Source organism: Sturnira hondurensis, unplaced genomic scaffold (assembly GCF_014824575.4).
Source record: "Sturnira hondurensis isolate 20B ecotype Veracruz unplaced genomic scaffold, ASM1482457v3 Scaffold0019234, whole genome shotgun sequence".
NCBI lineage: Eukaryota > Metazoa > Chordata > Mammalia > Chiroptera > Phyllostomidae > Sturnira > Sturnira hondurensis.
The window spans coordinates 734881-746937 of record NW_028091865.1 but is presented as its reverse complement, the minus strand read 5'-3'; the positions used below and the strand labels follow the sequence as shown (position 1 = coordinate 746937).

Genomic DNA, 12057 nt, shown 5'->3' with positions numbered 1-12057 from the left:
CCCAGGGCACGAGTGTGTGTTCGTGCGCGCGCGCGTGTGGGAAGTGTGCTTTGTTTTGCCCCTTGGGAGGGGAGGAGGGAATACAGAAATGCGACATACACTTGACCAACCTTTCATCGGGGTCAGTGTGGTCAGTGGGGTCCGTGCACGACACGTAAAGGCAAGTGACGTGAATCAGGCCACCCCAGCCACTTTGCAGGGTGGCATCCCCGTGACGTTACTTTTCAGCCGCTGGGCCACCGGCAGGCCCATCTGTTCCCAAGTACTTTTCAGCGAGCGTTCCAGAGGGGACACTCTGGCTTCCTAAAGACGAGTTCGGGCAAAGTCTTGGGGGGAAGGCACGTCCACGATCCTTTCTGGAAAGGATACACGTCGTCTGAGTCCTCGGAAGGCCTGTGCGTGCGGGAACCAGCGGGCTGGGCTTGGCTCACGGCTGTCCCGTGGTGGGTCTGGCACCCTGGCTGATGGAGTGAGTGAATGAATGAATGTGTGAATGAATGAGTGGATGGGTGAATGAGTGAGTGAGTGAACGAAAATTTAAAACAAGCAGTAATCCTTCGCCTCACGAATCCGGGCCTTCGAACCACCAGCTCCTCAAAAGGACGTCTGCAATCTGTACCTTGTATTTTGAAGTTATGGTAAACAACAACTTGCGGTGACGCTGCCTGTCCGTTCCATGGACCACCCAGAAGGATTCCCCCACTAATTCTCCCCGGGGACCTGCGAGGTTCTCCACGCGTACCCGGCCTTCTCCATCCCTGTGCATCTCGGGACAACCCGGGAAGGGGGCCCACACTGGCTGCAAGTCACTGTCTCAATGTCGTAACAGTTGTTATGTAGAGATTTCAAATGCGTTTTTTTTTATTTTTCAGTTACACTTGACGTTCAATATTATATCCGTTTCGAGGTGACAGCACCGTGATCAGACAGATAACGTGGCCCCCCGAGATTTCCGGTCCCCACCTGGCACTATACAGACCTGTTGTGATTTTGTGGGCCGCACTCCCCGTGTGGGACTTTTTTGGTTTGTTTGATTCTATTGCCCTTCGGATCCCACAGACAAGTGAGTTGACACAAGGTTTGCTTTTCTCTGAGTTATTTCACCGAGCACGATACCCTACAGACCCATCGCGCTTCTACAAATGGTGAGACGCCGTGACTTTTACGGTTGCTGTCATTGACCATCGATTGGCCGGTAAAGAGCTCCCCAGACAAGGAGAAGCTGAAAGAGTTCATCACCACCAAACCAGCGTTAAAGAGAATGTTAAAGGGACTTCTTTAGGAAAAAGAAGGAAATGTGAGACATATCGATAGTAACGTGGAAGTAAGGATGAATCTACCAACAATTACTTTCAAGGGAAACAGATTGAATGCTATCATCACTATAAATTTGGGGGGAAAGAATAAGGCTTCAGGCAACCCCCCAAAAATACAGCGTGCCCTGGCTGGTGTGGTTCAGTGGACTGAGCGCCGGCCTGGGAACCAAAGGGTTGTAGGTTCGATTCCAGTCAGGGCACATGGCTGGGTTTGCAGGCCAAGTCCCCAGTAGGGGGCGCATGAGAAGCAACCACACACTGATGTTTCCTTCTCTCTCTACCTCCCTTCCTCTCTCTCTACCAGTCAATAAACAGAATCTTAACAAAAAAAAAAAAAAAAAAAGCAATGTCTCCCTAACGGCACAGGTGTCCAGCCTTTCTACAGTTCTACAAAATACCGTATTTTGCCGTGTATAAGGTGCACCCATGTTTTGTGTGCGTTATCCGCAGGATTATTCCCTGGTGCAGAATCATTACACTCACCTATAACGCGCACCCTTGCTTTTTCCCCTCAAAAATTTGGGCGAAAAAGGCACGCATTATGCACAGCAAAACCCGTGGAGTCGGGAAGACGACGGTCGAGGCCCCCTGGAGGGGGATCGCCTGGTTTCTGCGCGTCTTTATCGGGGACACCCACTGGTGGCCATGACCCCGAGGCTCGTCTGAGTCAAGCCCAGGCTGAGCAGCAGGAAGAACCGGCGGAGACCCGAGGCCGGGGTCCCCGCGTGAGGGCGGCAGAGACACCTGCTGTTGCTGCTCAGGTGCCCCCTCAGCATCTCGGCAGCCTGCCTGTCTGAAGGTCTCCGACACGACACTGGAGTTGGACGCCCACGCATGAGGCATCGCTGGAGGAGGTGCAGGGACCACCGGGCCGGCTGATACTCGGGAGAGAAATCACACGCACGTCGCCGTCACCTAGAGATGCTGCCTCTGTCCGCCCCCCACCCTGATCCTGACAAAGGGAGGAAACGCATTTCCAAGACAGCCTCTCCGAGCCAGACACCGCACCCACGCCCATTACTCTCCTGCGCTCGGAGGTCACGGCCAGGAACGCAGAAGAAGACAAGCCACCACGCTGCCACCTTGACTGAGACCACTGCAGAGCGTGACCCACCTTCCCCAAGGTCCTGGGGGCAGGGAACACCGGCCAAGAGCGCGCCCACCAAGGAGGGGAGCTCGCCGTCACCTTGCTCCTTCACAGCCTGACCTTGTCTGTTTGTTGAAGAGCAGGAGGCAGAAGGGACCACCAGGACCCTGTCCGCACACACCCTCCTAATTCCTTCTTCCCATTCCGTGCATGGTGACTCCACGGAGAAATTGTGGGCTTCTCCGGTTCTTGGAATGGACTTGACTATCCCAGCTGCCAAGTCCCCAAGAGCAGCCTGCAATTTCAGGGGGCTTCTGAGACCCCCCCTCGGGTTCCATGCCACCCTGGGCGAGTGCAGACAGCTCTGTAAATTCGGTGTGCTCCTGGCGATGAGAATCGCAACAGCACAGACAGATCCGAGGACCCATGGGAGGTGCCCACCCAGCAGGAGGACCTAAACTCCAGCCCGGTGGTCTCTCAAGAGTGGCTCTCCGTGAACCCCTCACATCTCCACCTTCCCGCACCACAGTTCTTAGAAGTAAAAGGCTGACGACCCCCAGGGAAGTGAGTGTGGGTTTACTAGGCAAGAGGGGGTAACATTCCTGGACCGGCTCTGAGAAGGGCTTTATCACAAGGTCACAAAACAAGGCCGTCTTCCCTCCTTGGAGCTGGGGATATCATTGGGGACGATGCCAAAGGCACAGTCCAAGCAGAGAGGGCAGGGGGTAGGGGGGTTGTTGGGAAACCTTAGTCTCTGACCATTGGCCGGAGTGATTGGCGGCAGGAAGGGAAGATGGTTAGGTTCCAGATGGGGGGCGCAGGGGACCCCTGCCTGAAGCAGAGAGAGACCGGGAGTGGAGGGCCAGCCAGGACGTCAGCACTGCAACCGCGGAGGGCCAGATTCTGCCGCCCACCTGCGTGAGCCTAGAAACGGGCCTGTCTAGACCCGTCCCTGTGGGTGGGGGGACCTCCTGTTTTTGACCTGGGGAGACCTGGAGCAACAGACTCAGGGGGAACCGACCGTGCGAGCTTGCCACCCACGCGACCGTGAGGTCACACACTCGCGTTGCCGGGGGCTGCTCCAGGTGGGGTTACGTATCACAGGTGCGTTCGGAGTGAGGCATCGGCTTTGACAGACTATAGGGGGTCTTCCCCCCAACTACCCGGTGAAGCCCTCAGGTCTCAGCCCCCAATCCTCGGCTCCTCCGGAAACCCCACATTCAGAGACACTTGGCGGACTTGGGGGCAGGAAGAAAGGAGGAGGGCACTGGGGTCCCCCCTAGAGGTGACCTGGCATTGCTCACCCTCCGCGAATCACGGGGCCTAGGAGCCTTAGAACACGCCAGAAATTCCGCCTGTCCCGGGGGGGGGGGGGGGGGGGGGGGGGGNGCTCACGGGAGTCAGGACAGGGGCGAGCCCTGGCGCTCCGTCGTGGAGACCCGGGTTCCAATTCTGACGCTGCGGGCGACGACTTCCCTTCTCCCACGCGGGGGCCCCTTGCGGGAAGCCCTTTAGGGTGAGGAGCCACGGGGGCCACTGTGAGGTCCCCCGATGCTCTTTGGCGTACGCACCTGAGCAGGGATGACGCACCTGGGCGTACCTGGCCAAGCAGAGCAGGGAATTATGGGAACGCTGCCTGGCCTCAGTTTTCTCATCCGCGGGGCGCAGGGCAGAAAGGCCAGAAGGGCGTGTCCTCAGCCGGCCTGGGGGTGGCCCGCAGGGGTGTACCCTAGCGTCTCTGTTCCCCGCGGGAGCCCAGTGGAGGCAACCCCAGGGGCGTACAGCCTGGGTGCTCCGCAGCGCCCCCTAGAGCTGCGCTAGGATTTCAGCCCCAGGCAGGCCGGGGGCGGGGGGGGGGGTCACTTCTTAATGGGGGACCCAGGTGGGACCCTGGCTTCTAGCGGCGGCAGAGAGGGCCTGGGGGTCCTCGGTCCTGGGTCTTGGCAGGAATTAGGGGTTAGCCCGGCTTGGTGTGTACGAAGGGTGCTGGCCTGCAGTCCAGTGGGGGTTAGAATTGGAGGGGGCGGGGGCTGGATGGAGAGCCTCGTGGGGGTCTGCCAGGTGTCCCGGTGGGGCTCTGGGTGGCGGTCTGCGTGGGGCCTGCTTGGCGGGCCGGATGGAGCTGCTGGTCCCCAGCACGGGTGTGGCGGGGGTCCAGGCAGGAGGGTGGGGCCATGTGTAGTTGGGGCCATTACCTGACCTGGACGGGGTGTGTGGTTCCAGGACCCTGTAGGGGTCCCCGTGGGAGCCCCAGTGCGGGTGGTTCTCTGGTTCCCCCCCTAAGGGTCCAAGCGAGGGTCCCGCCAGCAGGGTGAGGATCTGGGTGGGGGGCCGCGATCAGGGTGGGGGTAGGGTCTGTGATCCGTGAGGGGGTCCTTGGCCCGGTGGGGCGGTCCAGGTGGTTCGCGCCGGGTTCCCGGCAGGGGACAGGCGGCTGGGTCACTTTTCCATGGGGGGGAGGGGCGGAGGGGGTTGGGGGCGGGGCAGGCGCGGGGCGGGGCGGGGCGGGGCGGGGGCGGTGCCCCGGAGGGGCGGGGCTCCGCTGTCGTCCAGTCCGTCTCTGCAGCCGCGTCCTGGGCGGGCGTCGCGGAAGCGGTGGCAGGGCAGCCATGTCGCCTTTGTCTGCGGCGCGGGCGGCCCTGCGCGTCTACGCGATGGGCGCAGCGGTGATCCTGGCGCAGCTGCTGCGCCGCTGCCTCGGGGGCTTCGCGGAGCCAGGTCAGCGGCGGAAACGCGCGAGCCGGGCGCGCGGTTCCCGGGCGGGCGGCAGAGGGCGGGCCTGGCGGCGACAGGGGGGACTTTGGCGACAGCGGCGACACCCGGCCCGGGGCGCGCTCCCGGCCCCGCGTGACCTTGACTCTGGGGCGCGCCGGGAAGGAGGGCAGGGCTGGGCGCCCGGGCGGCGGGGGTCGTGCGCTCTGTTCCTCCGCCCCGCCCCGCGCGCCCGGGGCCGAGGTCTCACCCAGGGAGGGCCCCCCTCCCCTGGGTAGTAGCCCGGGGTCCCGGAGTCCCAGACCTCAGGCTGCTCTTCGGCCTCCAGGGGGTCGGGCCGTGACTGCGCCCCCTCCCCGGCCCCGGCCCGAGTGACGGGGCTGGCACGCGTGGGCCGAGGCACTGGCTTCTGCGGCGCTGGGGAGCCACGGAGGTCTGCGAGGGAGGGCACTTCCGTTCGGTGGCAACTTTGTTTCTCGGTGGTTAGAGACGCACGGGGCCGCCCCCGGGCAACTTCGCGTCCAGGCCGCCGAAGGGCCTGGGGACCTCCCACCTGCCTGTGGGCCGGTGCCCCGGATCGGCCATTCGCGGCACGGTTAGGAGCTAAGACCCAGAAGCCTGGTGCGCCCACGGGTGCGCTGGTGGGCCGGGAGTGGTCCTGTCGGCCCACGGACATAGTGCTTTGAGGGGAAAAACAACCGTGTTTTCGGAAGCACAATCTGGAGTGGCTTTGCGGCTAATCTGCCCCTTGTCCCGCCTGACCTGTGGACAAGAGTTCTCGCTTCTGCTTTGCCTTGACCCCTGAGGGCCTGCTGGCCTCTGGCAAGAACGCCCGGAAGGATGGGGTTGAAGCCAAGGCCAGGGGCGGGTAGGGCTGTGTAAATACTGTCCCATCCCCCAACCCCGAAAGCCACACTGCCCCTTGGATCGCGTGCGCTATTCGGGTTCACATTTTTGAGGGGGGACGAAGGATTTGCATGATGCACCGGTAGTCCTGATTCCGGAACGATATCCGTGGGCAAAATACTGCCTTGCCATACGACCGTCAGTTTTGTGTCTAAGTAGAAGCCCATAAAAAAACTGAATCACAAAATCACAATGAAAGGTGTTTTTTTTTTTCCCCCTGAAAGCCTGGGCCAAAAACCGTGGGTGCGCATTATATGCGGTAAAATACGGTGGACTCCTCGAGGTGCCCCGGCCTCCCCACCGGCCCTCAGGCAGACAAATCTTTCCTTGGACAGGGGCAAAGCTGTGGGGTTTTGCCAGGCCCGGGCTGTTTGTGTTTTCAAACCCGGTCCGGGTGATTCCACCTGAATGGGCAGGAGGAAGCCAGCATCTCCCCTGAAGCCTGGGGGCTGGGAGGTGAACGTGCCTCTTCTTTGATTGACAACCAGAATGGTTTCCACTGAGGTGACTTTGGTTCCGAACAGATTTCACAGGTACACTATTATAATTTGGTCATCTGTCGACTCTCTTGCGTGCGCACCCCCTAAAAACTCGTTTGCGTCTTTGACCATCGGTGTCACCCCTTGAATCCATTTTCCCCCCTCCAAACTCCTTCCCGGCTGGTCCCCAACATCCTCTTGTCCCCCGCGACACCGTGCACGTGTGCCTTGTTAATCTGGACTCACCTGTCAACTGTGGGCCCCTGTGGGAAGGGTCCCCAAACTGCGCGGAGCCCGGCGGGAGCATGCCGTTCTCCACGGGCGGGCCTCGCTCACCTGCCTGCCAGCCAGGAACGCACGCCGGCGGGCTTATTTTGACCACCCGTGGGGGGCCACGCAGAAATGGAGGGCTTTAGTGTTCTTTCCCCGCGGGCACGATGACGCAGGGGGGCACTTAGACTGTATGAAGCGGGTGCCGACGCCCCCGCGGCTCATTGGCCGCTTTTCTCGCAACGTGTTTTGTGGAACCGAAATCACGGCGCGGTCCCTCTCAAAGGCAGCCCTGTCTTTACGGAAATACTGTGTAAGCACCCCACAGAATTCTGTAAAGAATTCCTGAAAAGGTGTCTCCTTCCCCCCCATCTGTGCCGGGTTCAGGCTGCGTCCTGTGTGCCTCCTTTCCGTTGGACTTTATTTTCGTAAGCCGCAGCCCCACCTTTTAAAGACAAGATTGAATCCCTGGGTCGGACGGGCAAAGCGGACGCCAAACACTGATCCGAACGCAACCTGTGCGAGGGACAAAGAGTGTCTGTGACAAATTCCATTTCTCTGAATCGAACGAGGCGCGTGTCCCCGTCGGGTTCACCCGCGGCCTAGAATTTTCCTTAAACGTCCTTTTGTGAGGAGGGAAAGTGAGTCTGCGTGCTGGGCTGGGAAGCACGTTCCAGCCCATAAGATGCCGGTCGGCCCACGGACGACGCTGTCTGCACAGACCCTGCTTTTCCAAGTACGGGGTTTTGAAAGGCCTACAAAGGGAACGCTAACTCTTGCTGGTTTTGTGTACCCGTGGGCAGGTGTGGCCTCTGGGTGCAGGGAGGCGAGCTTTCAAACGTTACGCTCTCAGGGCCCACCCCCCGACCCCCGCCACCCACAAAGATCTTTTTGCTCACGTGGCTTTATTATTATTATTTTTGAGACCTCTCAGTACTGGGAATTAAACGTAGACATTTCAAGTATTCAGACTCCATTCAGAATACTTGAAACTGTTATCTCAGCTAACAGCCAACAGGCCACGTGCAGGTTGTCATCACCAGAAACATAACATTTTGCGATGTAATGTGACCGTATTCTCGCCTACGAGAAGAGACAGGTTGGGGGAGCCGTGGTCTGACTTCGGGTGTCTCCGCCCAGAGTCATCGGCTGCACCAAAGACGACGCTCTGTTTGGCTGTTGGTTCGTTGTTCTACTCCCGCTGAACAGGGAGAACGCAGCTGCTCGGAGGGACGTGACAAAAGGCAGGACCTCGTTGGGCCTCTGGGTGGCTTTCGGGGACAGGCCCACGGACTCGCTAGGACCGCCGGGTGGGACGCTGCTCCGGAGGAAACTTTGTCTGCGCCCTGATGGTGCAAGGACAGCGGTGCTGGGCCTCCCCTGATCTTGGTGGGGTGGTCGTGACAGGGGACCACACACAGTCACCCTCCCCCGTCCTGGAGACCAGGCGTCTGAGGTCCAGGTGTCTTAGGACTGTGCTCTCTCCTCGGGCTCCAGGGAGGGGCCTTCCTCCTCTTCTGGCTCCTGGGGCTCCAGGCATCTCCAGGCTGGTGGCCCTGTCCCTCCCGTCTCTGCCTCCGACTCCACATGGCTTCTCCTCTGGGTCTGCGTCTCCTCTTGTGTCTCTTCTCAGGACGCTGTCATTGGACATAGGGCAACCCTGACCCAGGACGACCACTTCTCACATCCTTCCCTCACCCCACCTTCAAATACCCTGTTCCCAAACAAGGTCATGTCCCCAGGTTGTCCAAGGACCGGAATTTTGGGACAGTCTCTGGTTCCCGCCCCTCACCCCGCCCCCAGTGCTCACCAATGTTTGGCTCTGAACAGACTCTCAGCACTCGGGAAATACCTGGTTGGGGCGGCTTGTTATTTGACGAGAGAGGGTAGGACGTTGCACACAGAACATGCACCACGTACCCAAACTCAGCTGCCCTTTGAGGCGTCCCTGCCCTGTGGGGGGAACTCAAAGGGTTAGGGGCGAGGGCATGAGCAACGAAGGGACCCCGGGGCCTGGCTCCTAGTAGGGCAGTCGTGGCTTTCCGTGCCCGGATGGCACTGCCCGCCCTGGGCGTTTTCAGACTAGAATCAGCCCTGGCTGCTGTGGCTTCGTGGACTGAGCACCGGCCTGAGAACCGAAGGGTCCCCAGTTCGATTCCCAGTCAGGACGCGGGCCAGGGCCCCGGTAGGGGGCGCGCAACAGAGGACCACACACAGATGTTTCCCTCCCTCTCTTTCTCCCTCCCTTCCCCTCTCTCTAAACATAAATAAATAAAAACTTTAAAAAATGTTACTGCGTCTTAAGCCAAACTGACGACTGCTTGGCCCAAATTGGGCTCTCGTTTTTGCTGTCTTTTTTTTGCATCGGGGCAGCCTTGCGCGCGCGCGCGCGCGTCACTCACGTTGTAAAGGACGACAAGGCAGCGGGTGGGGGTGGGTCTCCTAGATCAGGCAGGGTCCGTGAACGCGGTTTGCACAGAAACGCCCCGCCTGGCCGGTGCGCGGTCGGTGGACCTTGTAGGAGCGCTCGCAGCAGAGATGACGCAAGACGCGTAAGGCGCACAAAGACGTTCAAAGAAACGCCTGTGGTCAGGACTGCGCCGTCGCCACGTCTGTAGGAGCGCCCCGGACGGAAGCCCGTGCCCCGGACTCTCCCCTTCGCTGTGCCAAAGCCTCGCGCCAAGGAAAGGGGGCCCACGCGGCCCGCGGGCCCTGTTTCCACAAGCGCAGCCGCTGGGGCGCCTGCCCGCCCTGCCCGCCCTCCGCCACGTGCCTGGGCCCCTTCTCACCCTCTGTTTGTGTTGCTGCTTCTCAGCAGGTGGCCACGCGTGAGAGGCGCCCCCACCTCGCCCCCCTCCACCCCGACCCCGGGCCTGGACGATGGAGGGGAAGAGCCCGGACAGCTGCCCGCCGGACCTCAAGCTCGTGGCCCACCCGCGCGCCAAGAGCAAGGTGTGGAAGTACTTCGGCTTCGACACCAACGCGGAGGGGTGCATCCTGCAGTGGAAGAAGATTTACTGCCGCATCTGCAGGGCTCAGATCGCCTACTCCGGGAACACCTCCAACCTGTCCTACCACCTGGAGAAGAACCACCCCGAAGAGTTCTGCGAGTTCGTCAAGAGCAACACCGAGCAGATGCGCGAGGCCTTCGCCACCGCCTTCTCCAAGCTGAAGCCCGAGGCGTCGCAGCTGGCCGCGCAGGACCCGCTGGCCTCCGCCAAGGCCGCCGGCCACGGCCACGAGGCCAAGCGGCAGCAGGAGCTGACGGCCGCCGTGCTCGGCCTCATCTGCGAGGGGCTGTACCCCGCCTCCATCGTGGACGAGCCCACCTTCCGCGTGCTGCTGAAGACGGCGGACCCCTGGTACGAGCTGCCCAGCAGGAAGTTCTTCTGCGGCAAGGCCATCCCCGAGAAGTACGGCGCCGTGCGCGAGGCGGTGCGCAAGGAGCTGGCCGACGCGCCCTGGTGCGGCCTGTCCACCGACGTGTGGCGCAGCCACAACCAGAACCGGACGTACGTCACGCTGGCCGCCCACTTCCTCGGCGGCGGCGGGCCCCCGCAGGGCCTGTGCCCGGGCTCCCGGTGCCTGAAGACGTTCGAGGTGCCCGACGAGAACGCCGCGGAGACCATCACGCGGGTCCTCTACGAGGCGTTCATCGAGTGGGGCATCAGCGCCAAGGTGTCCGGGGCCACCACGGACGGCGGCAAGGACGTGGCCAAGGCCTGCTCGCTGCTGGACGTGGCGGTGCAGATGCCCTGCCTGGGCCACGCCTTCGACGCGGGCATCCGGCAGGCCTTCCAGCTGCCCAAGCTGGGCGGGCTGCTGGCGCGCTGCCGGCGGCTGGTGGACTACTTCCAGCAGTCCCCGGTGGCCAGGTTTATGCTGCAGGAAAAGCAGAAGCTGCAGCGCCGGGCCCCCTGCATGCTGGTCAGCGACCGCGTGTCCTGGTGGGGCGGCACGCTGGCCATGCTGCAGCGCCTGCTGGAGCAGCAGTTCGCCATTGCGGGCGTGCTGGTGGAGGACAGCAACAACCACCACCTCATGCTGGAGGCCGCCGAGTGGGCGGCCATCGAGGGGCTGGTGGGGCTGCTGCAGCCCTTCAGGCAGGTGGCCGACATGCTCAGCGCGTCCCGGCACCCCACGGTCAGCATGGTCAAGCCGCTGCTCCACATGCTGCTCAGCACCACGCTCACGGTCAAGGAGACGGACTCCAAAGAGACCAGCATGGCGAAGGAGGTCATCGCCAAGGCGCTGGCCGAGACCTACCAGGAGGCGCCCGAGGTCGACATGTTCCTCAACGTGGCCACCTTCCTGGACCCGCGCTACAAGAAGCTGCCCTTCCTGTCCGCCTTCGAGAGGCAGCAGGTGGAGAACAGGGTCCTGGAGGAAGCCAAGGGCCTCCTGGACAAGGGCAAGGACGGCGCGCCCGCCACTGCTGCGGCCGACGACAAGGCCTTCGGGCAGCCCGAGGAGCCGCCCGCCAAGAAGCCGGCGCAGCCATCCACGCCGCCGCCGCCCACCAGCGTCATCAACAGCATGCTGGCGGAGATCTTCTGCCCCACGGGCAGCGTGGAGGACCAGGAGGAGCTGCACGCGCAGCTGCTGGAGGAGCTGAGCAACTTCAAGTCCCAGAAGGTGCTGGGGCTGGGCGAGGACCCGCTGCGCTGGTGGTCCGACCGCCTGGCGCTGTTCCCCGTGCTCCCCAAGGTGCTGCGCAAGTACTGGTGTGTGGCGGCCACGTGCGCCCCGCCGGAGCGCCTCTTCGGCGCCGCGGCCAGCGTGGTCAGCGCCAAGAGGAACCGCCTGGCGCCGGCGCACGTGGACGAGCAGGTGTTTCTGTACGAGAACAGCCGCGCGGGGGCGGAGCCCGAGCCCGAGGGCGAGGGCGAGGGGGACTGGGGGCTGGACCAGGAGCAGGCGTTCACGTTCGGGGACGCGGTGCACAGCGGCTTCTTCGGGGTGCGGGACGGCGGCTTCGTGTAGCTTGGGGGTGGGCGAGGGGAGAGCTCAGGGAGGCGGTATGGGGGCGGGGTGCTTGGCTGTGCCTGCCGACCCCGGGGGGGGGGGGTGGCCGTGCCCACAGGGAAGTCACAAAAACCAAGGCGAGACCAGGGAGGGCTCGAAGAGGAGGGCACCCACTCGCATCCCAGTAGAAGGGACCTCCGCTTCCATAACCGGCACGCTCCTTGTCAGCGCGGCCCTGCCCTCACTGGGGACAGGACGAGGGACTCTGCACAGCCACTCCCCTCGCGGCCTCGCCACAGGGTCTGGGCACCTCCGCGGAAAA

The 12057-nt window shown here is 62.3% G+C and overlaps 2 protein-coding genes across 3 annotated transcripts in view; both read left to right on the top strand.

The window, feature by feature from the left end:
- Positions 1-4947: 4947 nt before the first annotated feature.
- The window catches only part of DHRSX (dehydrogenase/reductase X-linked), a 63021-nt gene continuing 55911 nt past the window's right edge, over positions 4948-12057 (top strand). The window contains exon 1 of the mRNA XM_037027688.1: positions 4948-5121. Within this exon, the coding sequence (XP_036883583.1) occupies positions 5013-5121 (109 nt within the window). The 5' untranslated portion in view covers positions 4948-5012. The remainder of the gene's footprint in view (positions 5122-12057) is intronic.
- Positions 5032-11801, top strand: ZBED1 (zinc finger BED-type containing 1). 2 transcript variants are annotated; one of them, XM_037027686.1, is made up of 2 exons: positions 5032-5121; positions 9586-11801. In XM_037027686.1, exon 2 carries the CDS (start codon positions 9651-9653, stop codon positions 11751-11753), a length of 2103 nt encoding a protein of 700 aa, XP_036883581.1. In that variant the 5' UTR covers positions 5032-5121; positions 9586-9650; the 3' UTR covers positions 11754-11801. The 2 variants fall into 2 exon arrangements, with proteins under 2 accessions (XP_036883581.1, XP_036883582.1); XM_037027687.1 differs by having other exon boundaries at positions 5034-5121; positions 9589-11801.